At 35.5% G+C, this 18,836-nt stretch overlaps 1 protein-coding gene across 1 annotated transcript in view; it reads right to left on the bottom strand.

The window, feature by feature from the left end:
* Nucleotides 1–18,836, bottom strand: part of SCN7A (sodium voltage-gated channel alpha subunit 7) — an 82,238-nt gene that overhangs the window by 12,794 nt on the left and 50,608 nt on the right. Inside the window, exons 13-19 of the mRNA XM_012135066.5 lie at nucleotides 18,068–18,241; nucleotides 16,193–16,549; nucleotides 11,689–12,129; nucleotides 8,803–8,905; nucleotides 5,678–5,832; nucleotides 3,218–3,391; nucleotides 1,322–1,429 (exon numbers count right to left, since the gene is read on the bottom strand). Of these exons, the coding sequence (XP_011990456.3) occupies nucleotides 1,322–1,429; nucleotides 3,218–3,391; nucleotides 5,678–5,832; nucleotides 8,803–8,905; nucleotides 11,689–12,129; nucleotides 16,193–16,549; nucleotides 18,068–18,241 (1,512 nt within the window). The remainder of the gene's footprint in view (nucleotides 1–1,321; nucleotides 1,430–3,217; nucleotides 3,392–5,677; nucleotides 5,833–8,802; nucleotides 8,906–11,688; nucleotides 12,130–16,192; nucleotides 16,550–18,067; nucleotides 18,242–18,836) is intronic.

Genomic DNA, 18,836 nt, shown 5'->3' with positions numbered 1-18,836 from the left:
GAGTTTCAGCCTCAGCCTTAGTCCTTCCAATGAATATTCAAGACTGATTTCCTTTAGGATGGACTGGTTAGATCTCCTTGTAGTCCAAGGGACTCTCAAGAGTCTTCTCCAACACCACAGTTCAAAAGCATCAATTCTGTGGTGCTCAGCCTTTTCTATGGTCCAACTCTCACATCTATACATGACTACTGGAAAAACCATCGCCTTGACTAGACAGACCTTTATTGGCAAAGTAATGTCTCTGCTTTTGAATTTTCTGTCTAGGTTGGTCATAACTTTCCTTCCAAGGAGTAAGCATCTTTTAATTTCGTGGCTGCAGTCACCATCTGCAGTGATTTTGGAGCCCTAAAAAATAAAGTCTGACACGGTTTCCACTGTTTCCCCATCTATTTCCCATGAAGTGTTGGGACCGGATGCCATGATCTTCATTTTCTGAATGTTGAGCTTTAAGTCAACTTTTTCACTCTCCTTATTCACTTTCATCAAGAGGCTCTTTAGTTCTTCTTCACTTTCTGCCTAAGGGTGGTGTCATTTGCATATCTGAGGTTATTGATATTTCTCCTGGCAATCTGGATTCCAGCTTGTGCTTCATCTAGCCCAGCATTTCTTCTCATGATGTACTCTGCATATAAGTTAAATAAGCAGGGTGACAATATACAGCCTTGACGTAGTCCTTTTCCTATTTGGAACCAGTCTGTTGTTCCATGTCCAATTCTAACTGTTGCTTCCTGACCTGCATACAGATTTCTCAAGAGGCAGGTCAGGTGGTCTAAACTAAAATAAAAAATGTTATTTTAGTTACATTTATTATCTAATTTGTGTGTGTTAGTATATATATGTGTATATGTATTTTACTTTAGGCATAATTTACAAAAATTGTGTAAGTTTAAGATGTACAAGATGATGTGAAATGACTCCCACAATCACACTAATTAACACATCTATCACCTCACAAAGTTACCTTTTGGGATAAATGGTGAAAAACATTCAAGTTGTACTCCCTTAGAAAATTTCAAGTATATAATGTAATGCTACTAACTGTAGTCATGGTACTGTATACTAAATTCCCCAGAACTTATTAATTTTATATGTGAAAGTTTTGGATCCTTCACCCACAGCCCATGTTTTAATAGGCTATGTGTAGTTTATAGCCCTAGAATATTGTATGAAATCTTTCTATCACTAAACTGAATGTTCATTGGAAATTTGGCTTTTGTATTAATAAAGACACAAATGAGAAGACAACAAAGATTATTAATTTATGGATATTTATTAATCTCAAATAAAAACCTCTAGTTTAGATTAGAAACTTTTCTCTTACCTTCATTTTTTCAAATTGAGATAGAACTCTGAGTGCCCGAAGGAATTTAATGGAAACAAGTGGTTTTAGTTCTTCCCGAGATTTGCCTATTAAACTAAGACAGAACACCTGGATATATATATAAATAAAAAATTGAATAGAATTTAATTTTAGATTTAATCAAAACAACCTGTAAATGAACATTTATTACAGAAAATTACAGTCAAAGCCTACTAAAATTTTTAAAAGTATTCCAAAGCTATTTAAAAACTATTTTAAAAAATTCAAAAGTATTTTTTGGTAAGAATAATAAATGTTATTGAGACAAAATTTGTGTATTTGAGATTCTTTATGGTCAAAGATTAATATTACATCATTTCTATTTTAAAATTAGATTAAGAATCAGTTTCATGATTATTTGCAATATAGTAATAGTACATAGTATATTCTTTAAAACAGAATTTAGAATATGTTTTCATATGAATCCAAATATATATATATATAGTTAAGACGATATGCAAAATAGGATTTCAGAGAAAAGGCATCAAGGAGGAAATGAATATTGTTAAGTTCAAATACTAATTACAAAAAATAAGGATTCTAAGGTGATTTTTTAAAAGTAAACGTACATGCATAAATATGATTCAATACTAATAAAAATGAATGCTGATTGGGCAAGGTGGTATAGTTACGATTAATTTTGTTGTACCTTCATTTTTCTATATTTTCAAAGTAACATAAATGAAAAAAATTATTCTCTTTTAACCTATACTGAAGAGGCTCAAAGTGGGCTTCAAAGTAAGGATATCATTTATATACAGATGGGAGAGTGCAGATACCAAAGAACGATAACCAAGAAACAGGAAGGTGGGTTGCAGGTATAACGTGGTATCATTGAAATAGAAGGTTAATTTTCAAGAATTAATTTAGAAGACAAAGGTCAGATATTGTAAGTCATTATTTATGGACTGCCTAGGTTCTAGGCATATAGGGTAAGGAGAGAACAAAATTGATAAAATATTTTGGCTTAATGGAGCTTATTTTTCTTGTTATGGGGAGAACAGAATATATGTGTGCAGTGGTGGAACTACTGTAGTGATTCACATGTTCTGCTACCTTGGATCAGTGTGCTACTGGTGAAGTTTATGATGGAAAAGTGCTCAGATGCTCAGTTGTATCCAACTCTTTGCAATTCCATGGACTGTAGCCGGCCAGGCTCCTCTGTCCATGGGATTCTCCAGGCAAGAATACTGGAGTGGGTAGCCATTTCCTCCTCCAGGGGATCATCTTGATCCAGGAATCGAACTCCTGTCTCTTAAGTTTCCTATATTCAGCAGGCAGATTCTTTACCACTAGGGCCATATGGGAACCTCGAAGTTTATGTTGGTGATGGTGAAGTCGCTCAGTCGTGTCCGACTCTTTGCGACCCCGTGGACTGTAGCCTATCAGGCTCCTCCGTCCATAGGATTCTCCAGGCAAGAATACTGGAGTGGATTGCCATTTCCTTCTCCAGGGGATCTTCCCGACCCAGGGATCGAACTCAGGTCTCCCGCATTGGAGGCAGACGCTTTAACCTCTGAGCCATCCGTGAATTTTAAATGTATGATTTAAAAGTAGAGCCAATAGAATTTGAATATTTTATAATGATAATATTTTCAAAATATTGTTTAATAAGCCTATTCTCTTAGCAGCAGGTTAATGATTAGAAAAATCCAGGAGTTAAGTGCTGAACTGTTAAAATTTTAAAATGGAAAGTATGGGTACTAAACATTACATATAAAGAGATATGGGATATTGGTGACTGAGAATGTATAGAGAAAGGTAAAAGAAAGATATACATAAATCAAAAAGAAAGAGTAAGAGTAAAGAAGGTAGAGTAAACAAATAGCCTTTAAAATTTTTCTTTAAAATACGTACGATAACAACCATGAAGTCTAGTTTGTACCAGCCATTAGTGAAATAGGCTTTAAAACCATATGCCATCCACTTTAGAAGCATTTCCAGAATAAAGATGTAAGTGAAGATCATATCAGCATATTCTAATAAGATTTTAATAGTCTTTCTCTGATCAATATATATATCTTCAAAAGCCTGTAGGTAAAATATTTAAAGATCAATGGACATGTAATTTCTAAAAACTCTTCTGGCAAAGTGGGGAATGAAATCCCATCTCCAGATGGTGACTACTGTCATAGATTGCAGTCTCAAGGGCTTGTACACTTGGTTTGAGTTTATTCACACAATCCATATCCATTTTCTGATCCCATGCCTGTAGCAGACATCATTAATTGATTCCAGAACCTCTGCTTATAGAGTCTGAACTTGACCTCATAATTGTTCTAAACAGTGAACTGAAAAATCTCTCTCAAATCAGTTATTCAAACTTAGATGGAATCTTTAGTCATATCTGACCTGGTTCTTATCTCTTATAGCCATCTCACAGATACATGTCATTGTGAATAAAGGAGTAGAGGTAAGCAAACAAAGAAAACCCCTAAACTTGTGTTTTCAGAAATCCATACAGCTATTACAAAAAGTCTCAAAGTGTGTCAGATAAACCAGCGGAAATAAATGAGTATGAAATAAGACTATAATGTTTTTCTAATGTTTCTCAGTTTTAATAGATCAACCTCAGTTTTACTCTGGAGGAAGCAAAGTCTGATAATGTCATTCAAACTAATTTCATAGTAATTTTTAGCATTGAAAAAAGGCAATAAATTATCAATAACCTCAGGCAGACTTGTTGCAAAGTGCAACAGAGGTCAAAGATTAAACATGGATAAAAATAATCATATATAAAGAAAGGTGTGATTCTTGAAAACCTATTGCTAAATAAAAGTGTATATAAAATAATAGAATTAACTGGCTCAATTGAACCAATTATGGACTAATGTATCCTTTAAAACGGATTATAAATATCATCCAAAGTTATTCTAAAGTACTATTTATTAAGTGGATTTACCTACTGAAAAGGTACATAATGCAAAATAATATAAGGAGATATGCAGAAGCCTCTATTTCAATTAAAACATTATAAAAAATAGGCAATCCAGGGACTTTGCAGGTGGCTCAGTGGTAAAGAATCTGCCTACCAATACAGGGGACACAAGTTTGATGCCTGGTCCAGGAAGATCCCGCATGCCATAGGACAGCTAAGCCCATATGCCACAACTGCTGAGCCCGAGCTCTAGAGCCCGTGCTCCACAACCAGAGAAGCTCCCACAGTGCGGAGCCCGGGCACCTCCGCAAAGAGCAGACCTCACTCATAGCAACTGGAAAGCCTTTGTGCAGCAGCAAAGAGCCAGTGCATCCATATTAAATAAATAAATAGATCTTTAAAAAAAAACAGGCAACACCAATATGTGGCAGTTGGAAGCCCACATGCTGGCTCCCCGTACGGAATGGGGAAGTAACCATGAGAGGTCAGAGTGTGGTTCTGGAGCCCGGGAGTATTCTCCTCAAGGCAATTCACTTGGTGAAAATCCTTTATGCTGTACACTTATGATCTGTATGCTTTCCGGTATGTGTGCTAAATGTCAATATAAAGTTCACTTTAAAAATATATGCAGTACAAAGTCTGGTTCCCAACCATCGCACCATCTTCTCTGTTTCATGTAGCTCACAATTAGCTACTTCTCGTGTATCAGTCTCTGATCTTCTTTAATCAGACCTAAGCAAATATCAATATACATTTTATTTTTATTCCTTTCCTACATAGAATGTAGCATGCTGTGTACTTTATTCTTTCTTTTTTTCACTTGTTACCATATCTTGGGGAACTGCGATATCAACATGCAGACAGGTTTTGCATTTTCTAGCTAACTGCATAGTATCCCACTGGATGACTGTACCATAGTGTATTTAAACAGTCACCTAATATGTATTCTTTTTGCTTTTCAATTTTTTGGTATTACAAAAAGTTCTTCAGTGCATAGCCTTGTAAACACACTTAACACATGTGAAGATTCTAAGATAATTTCCCAGAATTAAGATAGTTGTGTCAATGAGTAAATATATTTGTAGTTCAAAGGTTCTTAAAAATATATAGAATATTTCTCTTTTCTTATGGAACAAGTACCAAAGTACTAGCACAATATGTGCACATTATTAAACTTTATTAAAATAATAGGGTATTTATTAACATTCTTTTTCCTGCTATCATTCACATATTTTGAAATTATTCATTTAATACTGAATGAGGCATATACAGACTTTCTAAGAAACTGCAATGTATATCTTCCAAAACTAAAATCATAGAATATAAAATTTGGTACTATAATAAGTATTCTGGGGAAAAATAATTTGGCTTGGTGGCATTATGAATTAATAGACATATGATGCATTTTTCCTATAAAAATATCATATATGCTCACTTACCAGAGCACCTGTGCTAAGCAGAGTGACAAGGCCAATAAAACACTTAAAGCAACTGTTTTCTACTATTTTGCAGCAAGTTTTCCGTATGTTCTGCCAGATTTTTCCTTTCTTGGGGCCTCTACCGATTTGAGCAGATGAAGATCTTCGTTCATAAACTGTCAAGAATGAAACTATTAAGAACAAAAATCTAGAAATCGTTGAAAAGTTAAACATTTCAAATGTTGTAACAATTATTTATTTACAGTATCTAATATAGATGTTCTCTGACTTATAAACATTAGATTTATACCCCTACCATAGTGACCACTGCAATCGCTGAGAAAAAAAAGAAAAACTTGTGAGTTTCATAGTAGTAAGGAAGGAAGGAAAAAAACCTTGATGCTGGGAAAGACTGAGGGCAGGAGAAGGGGGTGACAGAGGATGGCATTACCAACTCAATGGACATGAATTTGAACAAACTCTAGGAGATAGTGAAGGACAGGGAAACCTGTTATGCTGAAGTCCATGGGGTCGCAAAGCGACCATGGGCACAAATCAGCGACTGAACAAGTAAGTAAGTATATGTTAATCGTGTTCAATTCTTTGTAATCTCATGGACAGTAGCCCACACCAGGCTCCTCTGACCTGGAATTTCCCTGGCAAGAATACTGGAGTGGGTTGCCATTTCCTGTTCCAGGAGATCTTCCCAACCAAGAGTTCAAACCCATATGTCTTGAATCTCCTGCATTAGCAGAGGGATTCTTTACCACTGCACCATCTGAGGACCATAGCTGGAAAAAAGGAAACTGTGAAAGGCACAGATGACTTAGAACATCCTCTTACCCTATTAGACAGAATCTGAGAATAGAAGATACCCTCACTCCTACAAAACAAACACACCCACACATACCATCTTCTGATTATTAGATTTTTTTTTTGGTATAATGCCTGAAAAGTCATTCTTTGAAGATTCACATGGCATAACAAGCATTTTCATTTAAATATACTTCATGGCATGTTAAGAGATGTAATATCAATTAAATAAATTAAGTTTATCCCAGTTCTTCAGTGGCATGGGATAGAAATTTTGAATGAGACTATTTAAGGAGCTAAGCTTGGATTATGGAGTATTTTATGGATAGGGTATGAGTGTAATTCTATCTTCTGGTCAAGAGAGTTAGCATAAGGAAAACCTGAGGGTTGAAAAGGGTGTGATTAACTGATAGGAGAATGAAGCATGGAGGTGGGTGGAGTTTAAAGTCAATACATTTTAAAACTTTCCCTAGAGCCAATTTATACATTCTTGGTCAGAAAAATATAGGAAATGTTTTCTCCCTGGTCTTGTATCACACAAGTCCTAGAACTCAGGCTACTGAGTTCAGTTCAGTTCAGTCGCTCAGTCGTGTCCGACTCTTTGCGACCCCATGAATCACAGCACGCCAGGCCTCCCTGTCTATCACCATCTCCCGGAGTTCACTCAGACTACTGAGAGCAGATTCTTACTTATGAGTATAGGAATTTGAACATTTAGGAATTGTCATTTTGATGATTTCAGTGATTTTAAATATTCAGAACCTATGGTTATTTGTCAGTCTTGATAGGAAACTAATACACTAATACACCTATACAGACTAATACACAGTGGCTCAGTCATCTCCGACTCTTTGCAGCCCCATGGACTGTAGCCCAACAGGCTCCTCTGCCCATGGAATTTTCCAGGCAAGAATACTAGAGCAGTTTGCCATTTCCTACTCCAGGGGATTTTCCCCACTCAGGGACTGAACCCATATCTCTTGTGTCTCCTGCACTGGCAGGTGGATTAGTTACCACCAGCGCCACCTGAGAAGCCCCTTTAGGAAACTAAATTAAATTAATAAATTATAGAGAGGTGCATGTTCAGTTCAGTTCAATCACTCAGTTGTGTCCCACTCTGCGACCCATGAATCGCAGCACGCCAGGCCTCCCCATCCATCACCAACTCCCAGAGTTCACTCAAACTCACGTCCATCAAGTCGGTGATCAGTCCAAGGGACTCTCAAGAGTCTTCTCCAACGTCACAGTTCAAAAGCATCAATTCTTTGGTGCTCAGCTTTCTTCACAGTCCAACTCTCATATCCATACATGACCACAGGAAAAACCATAGCCTTGACTAGACGGACCTTAGTCGGCAAAGTAATGTCTCTGCTTTTGAATATGCTATCTAGGAGGTGCATGTTACATGTTTAATAACTTAGTCAACTGACCGAAGCCCTATATATTTCTTAATATTCATGGAGCTTATAAAAATAAATGATTATTACATTTGTTTTCCTATGAGTATTTTAAATATTGACCCCATTCAATGAGGTATGAACACACACACACACTAATTTAATCTTTCTATTAATCGCATGAAGTAAGTCTTATTCTTATCCTCATTTTACATATTAGGAAATGAGTCAGAGGAGGGTAAGTAAAAGCTAATAAGTAGTGGGCTGGGATCTGAACTCAGTATTCTGATTTCAGAACTAAAACTTTTAACTTCTTCATGAGACCCGCTAGTAAGCAGGCCCTTTCTTCCATTCCAAGCATTGACTTTTTCTTTGACTTTTATTGTAAGTTTCTACCAGGATATATATGAGCATGAGTGCATGTGCACAGACACATTTGCGTGTGTGTATTCCTTAGTCAAATTAATAAACTCTTTAAAATTAAAAGTGTATTCAATAGTATTATTTAGGTTAAGAGAAATTTAGCTTCAGTTCAGTTCAGTTCAGTCGCTCAGTAGTGTCCGACTCTTTGTGACCCCATGAATCGCAGCACGCCAGGCCTCCCTGTCCATCACCATCTCCCGGACTTCACTCAGACTCACGTCCATCGAGTCGGTGATGCCATCCAGCCACCTCATCCTCTGTCGTCCCCTTCTCCTCCTGCCCACAATCCCTCCCAGCATCAGAGTCTTTTCCAATGAGTCAACTCTTCACATGAGGTGGCCAAAGTACTGGAGCTTCAGCTTTAGCATCATTCCTTCCAAAGAAATCCCAGGGCTGATCTCCTTCAGAATGGACTGGTTGGATCTCCTTGCAGTCCAAGGGCCTCTCAAGAGTCTTCTCCGACACCACAGTTAATGTTAACATAATGATTAAAATAATTTATGTTTTTCTTACCATTTCTAAGATGCTTTGGCTTTTCACGTTCATAGACCATTTCTTCTTCAGAAAGAACAATATCAACTGTACTACATTCAGATGAGCTCGACTGCTTTACTTTCTGAAAAGTAAGTCCCACCAAGAAAGTTGCCATTAAAGCTTCATTTACTCACTATAGCTAAAGTTTATTTCATTTTCAGAAAAAAAAAATTATGTACAGAAAAATTACTGTCAAAGTAAAAGACTGTATGCTAATTTCATGATTGATATTAAAATGCATACAGAGACTTCCCTGGTGGTTAAGACTCTGAGCTTCAAGGCAGGGTGCAGGGTTCGATCCCTGGTCAGGGAATTAAGATCCCACATGCCATGTGGCATGGAAAAAAGTAAAAACTAAATTAAAAATAAATTTTAAATGTATACATATCTCTGGGAGTCAAAATGTTTAAAGATACTTTAAAAATAAGATAAAATAATTTTCACATTAAAATGAACATATAGTGAATAACACTGTTCTAAAAGATGTATAGGCTATCCCAAATTTCTGAAAAATCTAGCTAAAATATAAAAAAATTACAAATATTTTGTTCTACCTCTGTCTTTTGCGCAATAAATGTCAAGGAAATAAAATTAGCAACTTTTGTTTGCTTTAAGCCATATATTGTCAATTTTAAGACATTATACTGGTTTATTAAAAACATAAAATAGTCAGCAGGATATTACTTTTACACAAACAAATTGTTTAAAACTTTATTTGATTTCCCTTTGTATTCTCTTTATTATTGATAAAATAAGGTATAGCAATGCATTGATTTGGGAGTAGACAATAAATTAATATTATGTAATATTCAAGCATACAATAATTGAAAATCATACATTATATATTTAAATGATTCATTAGAGTATTTAAAACCCTCACACATAAATTATTTGATATGATTTTCTCAAAACCCTGTATTTATTATTTTAAATTTATAAATAAATCAAAATTCAAAATTATAAATCATTTTAGTAAAAGATTATTTAGTGACATATATATGGCTACATTATGAAAAAAAATAAGTTTCAAAATCTGATTTAAGTTTGTTATTTTTATGAAGTTTATATAATTATATATTTGTACTAAAAGATAAAAGTTCAAATACCAAAGAAACAAGAACATGAATCTCTGAATGATCATACCACTTGTAATTTTTATATCTTATTCTTTGCTTTTTTAGATCAACATCCTAAATACTCTTGGACTACATAATCTGGAAAGTGATTAATTAAATATATAATGAAATATCTAAATGATAAAATCTTCTTTGAGTAGTTAACCAATCAAAAGAACCAAATAATTATGCATCTTAAGTAACTTCTAAAACTTCAACATCTACAGTTATATTAAGTTCCATCTTTCTTATATATCTTCGTATCTCAGACTTTCTAATGAGATTGACAAGAAGTTTTTCAGAACATTTCCACACAATGTGTTGCAATAAATAGCAATTTTACCCAGAGACGTATGGTAGCACAAGCCTTATAATGTTGTTATAGTTTAAATAAAATCAGTGTGCAAGAGAAGAATGTTTTTCATTTCCTAATAATGGTATTAATTAAAGGAAAATCGACCTGACAAGATTGGGTATGATAAGGAGTGAAAGTGTTTCTCTGAAACAAAGATGCCTTTACCAGAAACTAGAAGGGCTCTAGATAATTGAAACTTAATTCCTGTTAGAAGGGCAATTTGATAAGCTATTACAGAGAGCAGCTGATAAGCCAGAAGAGGTCTGGGAGATAAGATGGTGCCAGAGACTTTGAGGATCTGGAAAAAGACATTATCTTCCCTGCCCTTGGTGAGTGAAATAAAAAAAATTCTTTAGTGAAGTTCAATGGAAGTGGATCACACTGCGGATGTGATCGCTGCAGATTAAATGGTACCTCCTACTAAGACATCGCGCTACTTGCAAATGAAGACAGTAAGACTGGATTCAGTAAGGTATACATTTTTGTTTGTTTGTTTGTTTGTTTAATTTTTATTTTTACTTTTAAAGCTAAGTGAAAGGCAGTATCTGCCCTTCTTTAAAGGTGATCCTTTTTTTTTTTTTTTCTTTCTTTCTTTTGGTTCCCTAGTGGCTCAGCAGTAAAGAATCTGCCTACAATGCAGAAGACATGGGTTCGATCCCTGAGTCAGGAAGATCCCCTGGAGAAGGAAATGGCAACCCACTCCAGTATTCTTGCCTGGAAAATCCCATAGACAGAGACTGGTGTGTTACAGTCCATGAGGCCACAAAGGAGTCTGACAAGACGTAGTGTCTAAACAACAACAACTTGTTTACATTTGCAACCAATGTTTCTTTTACCCTTTGGTCTTTTAGTCCAACTCAATTATGTTAGACTAATTATGTTATAATATATGTTGCAGAAATAAACTGACAAGAATCTTAACATTTTAGCAAGCAGGAAAGTATCTGTATCTTAGCACTCTTCGAGTCCCATCTTATATTTTAAAGATGATAGAGCCTAGGAGAGTTTAGTGACTTCTCCAGTAGTACGCCTTAATTATAAAAATCTATGTTTCTTCAATATGCTTTTTATCACCCCATTAACTGAAGATGTTATAATTATGTTATCTAATGTTTGCCAAGTGCTTCCATACTTTAGACATTATTCTACGCACTATTGAACTATTTTTCTTAATCATTCCATCTCTTCTGAGAATGAGACACAATTTTATCCTCATTCAGAGATGAAGAAACTTAGGAAGTTTAAGACACTGGATCAGGAGCAGAAAATCAGGAGAAGAAGTGCTGCAGCTAGAAATGAATGGATAATAATCTAACTTTGGAACTTCAGCATTGCTTCACTTGTCAACAGTGCCATCAATCAACAGTACGCAACCATAATGTCAAAACAACTTACCTCTTTGCTGCTTCCATCACCTGACTTGCTCTGAATCTCCTTATTGTCCGGATTTTCTATATCAGATTCTTCTGAAGCAATCGGTACAGTTTCTGAGACACTGGGACTGGGGATTAGTGACCGACTCTCATTTTCCGTCATTGTGTTTTTCTCTGTGCCGCTGCTTTTTTCCTTATCCTTGAGGAAATCTTGGGTGTTGCTCAATTCAGAAAGAGTATGGCCAGAAATATTCTCTTTAACATAGACATCACTTATATTGTCCATTGTTTCCTTTAGAACATTTTGTTTTTTGCATAATATTTTAGAAAGCACATAATTTATTCCTTTTTTAATTCTTGCCATTGCACGCTGGAGATTTTTTGCTTCATCATTTTCTTCATCAGTTGTTGCAGGCTTGTATGAACTAAATGAGATGATCAACGCCAGAAACAGGTAAAGTATCTGAATGAGGAAGTAAATGAAGCTAAATGCATATCATTTTTCATTTTCTTTCAAACAACAACAACAACAAATATTTTTAAAAAGCTGGCCTGCAATCTGAAAACAGCATACGCACTATGATGCTCTTTAGGCTATTCAGTTCTTACTCATCTACAGAGGATCAGTTGGTGTGTTAGGAATTTGGATAGCCAGAAGGTTACAATGTTCTATGAAATACCATTTGTTTCTCCTTTACAGATGAAAACCTCAAAGCTTGCAGATGCCAAGTATCAAAGATCACAGAGGTTGAACTTAAGTCTATCATACTCCAGTTTGTTTTCTTTTCTACTAAGCCAGGCAGAGTCTCCCAAGGTGAGAAAATCAGTTGCTACTCTATGTGGCTGAATTCACGTCCACCTAACTCAGAAAGATATGTAATGACATCTTCATGGGTTCTGCAAATTCATGAGACTTTCCTGCGGGGAGAGCTATCCCTAGTTTTGAAGCTCACATCTAATTTCCTTGTGATGTGCAAGCACAGGGTTTGGGTAGGTTGATTTTCTGTGGTAATAAATTCGGTCAAATAAGAAAGAAATGAGTAATGGAAGGATCACTCCTAATATTTGCAAATTATTTTGAATTCAAAGATAGTGTGTATTTCAACCTTTACTATCACTGAGAAATAAGATCAAGCCATGTCCAATTTCCAGAGAATTAGATTTTTATTTTGTTTCTTTTTGTAGAGTATAAATTACAATTTTAGATTATAAGATTAGAGATAATTAGAGATACACTGATTATTCTTTTAAAGTAATAATTTAGGCATTGTATCCATTCTGGAAGTTTTCTCTCTTCTCTTCAAATATTTGAGCTTTTGGAAATTTAAATTACTTTATGCTTTACATATTATTTTTAAAGGGAAAATACAGTAGAAATTCTTACACTGACAACTTATGTGTACATAAAATAAATAAGTATATGAAGATCTGCAACATTCATTTGTTAAAATATCTTACAGAATTTTGGATCTATCTGAAGAGACGCATTCTCAAACACTGATAATTGCTAAGTTTCTCATGTGCATATACATCTAAAATATTAGGATGTACCCACCAAATTGTGTTCAATTCTAATGGATTACCTTTAAGTCTCAATAATGAAATCTTTTTATCTCTTAGGAATATAGAAAGCTCAAATAAGACTCACTTGAGGAAAAATAAAAATACTTTTGCAGATAATAAAGTCATAAAATAAATTATCTTAACTGCAACCATAGTTTGGTGTATAAAATAAAATGGAGGGTTTGACATTTGGCTCATCATTGGAAATTTCTTACAGGTAAGATCTCTTGAACAACTAACATAGATTTTCTATAACCTACAATGACAGAATCTCAATGGCTGAAAAACTGAAAGCTGAAAAGACAATGACTGAATGTCAGTATGGCATCACCAATGCAATGGACGTGAACCAAGGCAAACTTTAGGAGATGGTGAGGGACAGGGAGGCCTGGCACGCTGCAGTCCACGAGATTGCAGAGTCTGACACGACTGGGCGACTGAGAAACCACACCTACAGACGAGCTTGACTGTTCTTCCACTAGTGTCCCATTTTGCTATCAAGGTTCATTTACACAGAATCTGGGCAGGGGCTCCATGGGCCTTGTAGAAACTACCTTATAACATCTCTATCATTCTCAAAGGACGAAGAGCAAGAACAAGCATAATTTCAGGTTGTTGGTGTTTCTTTTTCCTTTGTTTGGTTAAGTATTGTTCACAGGGAGAAAAAAGAAAAGGGTGTTAAGTAAGAATTTCATGACTATAAGCTTCACATGTGTTAGAACCATTTTTTCTCTTCAGTAGATAACTGAAGTGAAGTCACTCAGTTGTGTCCGACTCTTTGTGACCCCCTGGACCGTAGCCCACCAGGCTTCTCCATCTATGGAATTTTCTAGGCAAGAGCACAGGAGTGGGTTGCCATTTCCTTCTCCAGGGGATCTTCCCGACCAGGGGATTAAACCCTGGCCTCCCGTATTGGGAGCAGATGCTTTACTGTCTGAGTCACCAGGGAAACAACGCAAAGCACAAAGTACATGATAAAGTATGAAATATTTGTTGAAAAATCAATTAATTACGGAATGAATGAAAGATTTCTATGTCAGGATTTGGAGAGGAAAAATTATAATACAACTGTATTTTTAAGAGCTTACAATCTAACATTTCTTATATTTTAGACATGTAAACGCACTCCCTATCGCACATTTATACATATGCAGTGAGTGTTAAAAGACTGAAAATTAAGTTGAAAATGCTGTGATGTAAAGAAAGAACTGTATAACACTGTAAAATGCAACTACTTTTTGGAACTTGTGATCCCTTCCTTCATGGAAGTTCTAGCTTAATAAGGAAGATAGACAAGTACATGAGCAATTAAACACAGTGTCAGTATGTACTTAGGACAGGCGTATATCCAGGGTAAATAAAAGCAGTGAGAAATGCACTGATACAATGGATTTTACCCTGTGATTTTTTTTGTTCCCATCTTTTAGGAGATCCACTTGATCTCTGTGACTTAGGAGTGAAAAGTAAATATTGAGTCTCTTTTTTTCAATAAGAACAAATATATCTTATAAGCCATTTTTTTTCCTGAGAAGAATTAAGAAAGTGAAAGTGAAAGTTGTTCAGTTGTGTCTGACTCTTTGCGACCTCACGGACTACACAGTCCATGGAATTGTCCAGGCCAGAATATTGGAATGGGTAGCCTTTCCCATCTCCAGGGGATCTTCCCAACCCAGAGATCAAACCCAGGTCTCCTGCATTGCAGGCAGATTCCTCACCTGCTGAACCACAAGGGAAGCCCTAGAAGATGTAGAAGATACTTCAATTAAGGTAATCACTCCAATTACTGGAAATTTAGGAGTGAAAGTGTTTCCTCTTAGTTAATGTATGATAGTTTCAAAGATCAGTGGTTTTCAAAATTTGCTGCACAATTTAATCAAATGAGGATTTTTTAAAAAATCCTGATGACTAAGCTATAGCCACATAACAATAAAATCGGAATCTCTGGGAATGAATCCAAGACATTAGTTTATTTTTATTAGTTCTCCAAGTAACTCCAACATGCAGTCAAATTTGACAACCAGTGCTACATTTAAGTGCTTCTTAAAATTTAATGTGTACACAAATCACTTAGGGATATTGTTAAAATGTAGATTCCACTTTCACAGGTCTGGAATGGGGTCTGAGAGTCTACATTAATAACTGTCTCCCACATAAAAACAAAGCTACTTTGAGTAGCAGGTTATAACCAACGAAAATATGATGAACATCATGTATGCAATTTTCCAGCAGCCACATTAAAAGTATAAACAAAAACAGGTGAAATTAGCTTAACTAATACATTTTATTCAACTAAATGTATAAAAATATTATAATTAAAATGTTTTCACTTCAGTCATGTCCAACTCCTGATGGCGCCATGGACCATAGCTCACCAGACTCCTCTGTCCATGGGATTTTCCAGGCAAGAATATTGGAGTGGGGTGCCATTTCCTTCTCCAGGGCATCTTCCAACCCAGGGATTGAACCTGCATCTCTTGTGTCTCCCATACTGGCAAGTGGATTCTTTACCACTAGTGCCACCTAGGAAGCACTTTCAATCTAAGAATTATTAATAAAATCATTTACATTATTTTTGGGGGGAGGGCAGGAGGTGAGGGGGACAACAGAGGATGAGATGGTTGGATGACATCACCAACACAATGGACATGGGTTTGGGTTGACTCCGGGAATTGGTGATGGACAGGGAGGCCTGGCTTGGTGCAGTTCATGGGGTCGCAAAACACGACTGAGCAACTGAACTGAACTGAACTGAAGACTTCAAATTCAGTGGGTATTTTACACTTATAACATATCTCAAAGTGGACTGCTCATATTTTCCCTGATTAATGGCCACATGTGGCTAAAGGTCTCCACATCAGACAGCATGGATGTAGACTACGGGCTTCCATAAGTCTACATGATGAAAATGCCAGACTACAATACATAAGGTTTCCAAGGAAAGTTTTAAAGCATGGATTACTTACCAATAATTTTCCAATTAAAATCACCATCATGTAAAAAGGAATACAACTGAATTGGCCTGCTACCTTAAAGCAATCCCATAAAGTCTCTATCCACTCTCCACAGAGAATCCGGAAGACATTCAGGAAGGAATGGAAGAAATCACACATGTGCCAGTGAGGAAGCTGACAGTCTTCATTTATGTTGCAGACATACTGTTTGTAATTTGAACCATACAGGTTGAGGCCAACCACAGCAGAAAAGAACATAAACGTGAACAACAGCAGGACCAAGTCTTTCAGGGCCACAACTGAGTTACACAGAGTCAGCATCAGAATCTTAAATGTTGGCCAGTATCTTCCCAATCTAAAAATTCGTAACTGATAGAGCAATGTAAAAACAACAAAAATAAGGAAGAAAAAGACAAAAGCTCTAGTCACTATTAATTACAATGTACATTTAAAATTTTTATTAGGATTATACACATAAACGTGTGTAGTCTCTAATGTAATATTCACTTTTGAGCATTATTAATACTAAGCACTGAAAATTCAGTGTATATACAATTTTTAATACACTTAATATTCTATAGTTTTTTACACTAAATTGAACTATATTTTCTATTGATCTGTCAATTCCCATTTTTTTCAATATAATACTATTATAATTACTCTCATTTTGTTTTAATATCTGGTAAAGCAAGTATCCATTCTTTATTTTCTTTTTCCAAAATATATTGAATATTCTCCCACATTTCAACATATAGATGATGTTGGAAAAGTCTCCAGGGTCCGTTGAAGTCCACTGATAGCTCTGCTGTATGCATGAGTGCTAAGTCACTTCAGCTGGGTCTGACTCTTTGTGACCCCATGGACTCCTCCTGTCCATGGGATTTTCCAGGCAAGAATACTATTGTGTATTTACCTTTAAAATCAACATGAGAGACCAAATGAAACATTCTAGGTTTAGTCTAAATATTTCACTTAATCACTAGATTAAAAAATTTTTATTCACATGGCACAAAATCACTTGAATATTTGAGTCATTTAAAATCCACATGTTGTTTTTGTATGTGCTACACCTTCCCCAACTTTTTCTGGTATGTAGTTGGCTTTTGGGACTCAAGGGTTAGGACTTAACACTTACCTATGTAAAACTTAATCATCTTAGGTTCAGTCTGTTACTAGTCTTTCAGATATTTTGATACAATCTTTTATTATATTGTCTGTATTTCCCAGTCTTGCTTCATTTATAAATTCAATAAATACAACTTTTATATTTTCCCCTTACTCATTAGATAAGCCTATGGATAAAGACAGGGTTCTGAAGAATTATTTGGATAAGATTTCTACTGCTGCTGCTAAGTCACTTCAGTTGTGTCCGACTCTCAGCGACCCCATGGACTGCAGCCTACCAGGCTCCTTTGTCCATGGGATTTTCCAGGCAAGAGTACTGGAGTGGGTTGTCATTGCCTTCTCCAATAATCTTCATAGCAGCATTCTATTAGCCTGACAGTCCCTCTTTTACAAAATTTTCCAATCTACATTTAGATATACTCACCTGATTCTAATTCTTTAGTTACACATTGGCATTCAGCTTTTGGGACTCTGTATTACCCTGCTTCTTAAAACTGACTCAGTAATCCTGACCCTGCTTTATAGAACTATATCTCAAATTCACTGTATATATGGCTTATTTCTTTTAATGCCTGGGCCAAACAGCATTAGAGACTACTTACTCTTTTCTGGGTTACTTTCTAAGCTTGTTATATATGAATTATTTCATTTAATAGTTCCAACATACCAACAGGATAGGTATTACTATTCTTCCCACTTTATGTCTGAGAAAACTGAAATGAATTTTTATAAAATAAAATTTAGGTCCCGTATTCTACTTACCACCCTGAATGATCGTAAAATAGCCAGTCCATGAAAATTTGTTAGATAAAGTTCTGCTAAACCATGGAACACAATTAGGCTATCATAAATGTTCCAGCCTACTTGGAAATATCCATATGGATGCATGGCAATTATTTTAAAAATCATTTCTGTTGTGAAAATTCCTATAAATACCTAAATAAAACAAAACACAGGGATAAGAATATGATTCCAATAGCTCTATCAGAACCCTCATACACAGAATAAATTTTCACTGTCACTTTCTTCATATTTTCTCTGTCAAAATATGATTAGTTTTGGAGTCTGCATCACAGGGATGGATTCATACATTTTGTTTGACAATCTAATGTCAAACATTGTATATGAAATCTTCAATTACCTTAATAAAAGCCACCTTGGAAGAAAACAAAAGAATATTTGAGAGTGAAAATCTTTTCATTTTGAATAGTTCCTTTGGGGATAAAGAGTACATATTAAGACATTTAATTTAAAAAAATATAAAATAAAAATTTAAAAATATAGATGATCTAACAAAAGGTAAACCTATGAAAACTGTCATTTGAAAACTATACTGGCAGAAATAACTAAATTATTGTTTTGGTAGCAAATAAATATATAGTTCAAAGTTGGTAACAACTGACAGTATTAATATCAAGCAACTGTGCTATGCTGTTTAGTCACTCACTGTGTCTGACTCTTTGCAACCCCATGGACTGTAAGCCGCCAGGCTCCTCTGTCCATAGGGATTCTCCAGGCAAGAATACTGCAG

Source organism: Ovis aries, chromosome 2 (assembly GCF_016772045.2).
Source record: "Ovis aries strain OAR_USU_Benz2616 breed Rambouillet chromosome 2, ARS-UI_Ramb_v3.0, whole genome shotgun sequence".
In the NCBI taxonomy this organism is placed as follows: domain Eukaryota; kingdom Metazoa; phylum Chordata; class Mammalia; order Artiodactyla; family Bovidae; genus Ovis; species Ovis aries.
Note: the sequence above shows the minus strand (reverse complement) of the source record. Positions and strands in the feature narration are given on the sequence as shown.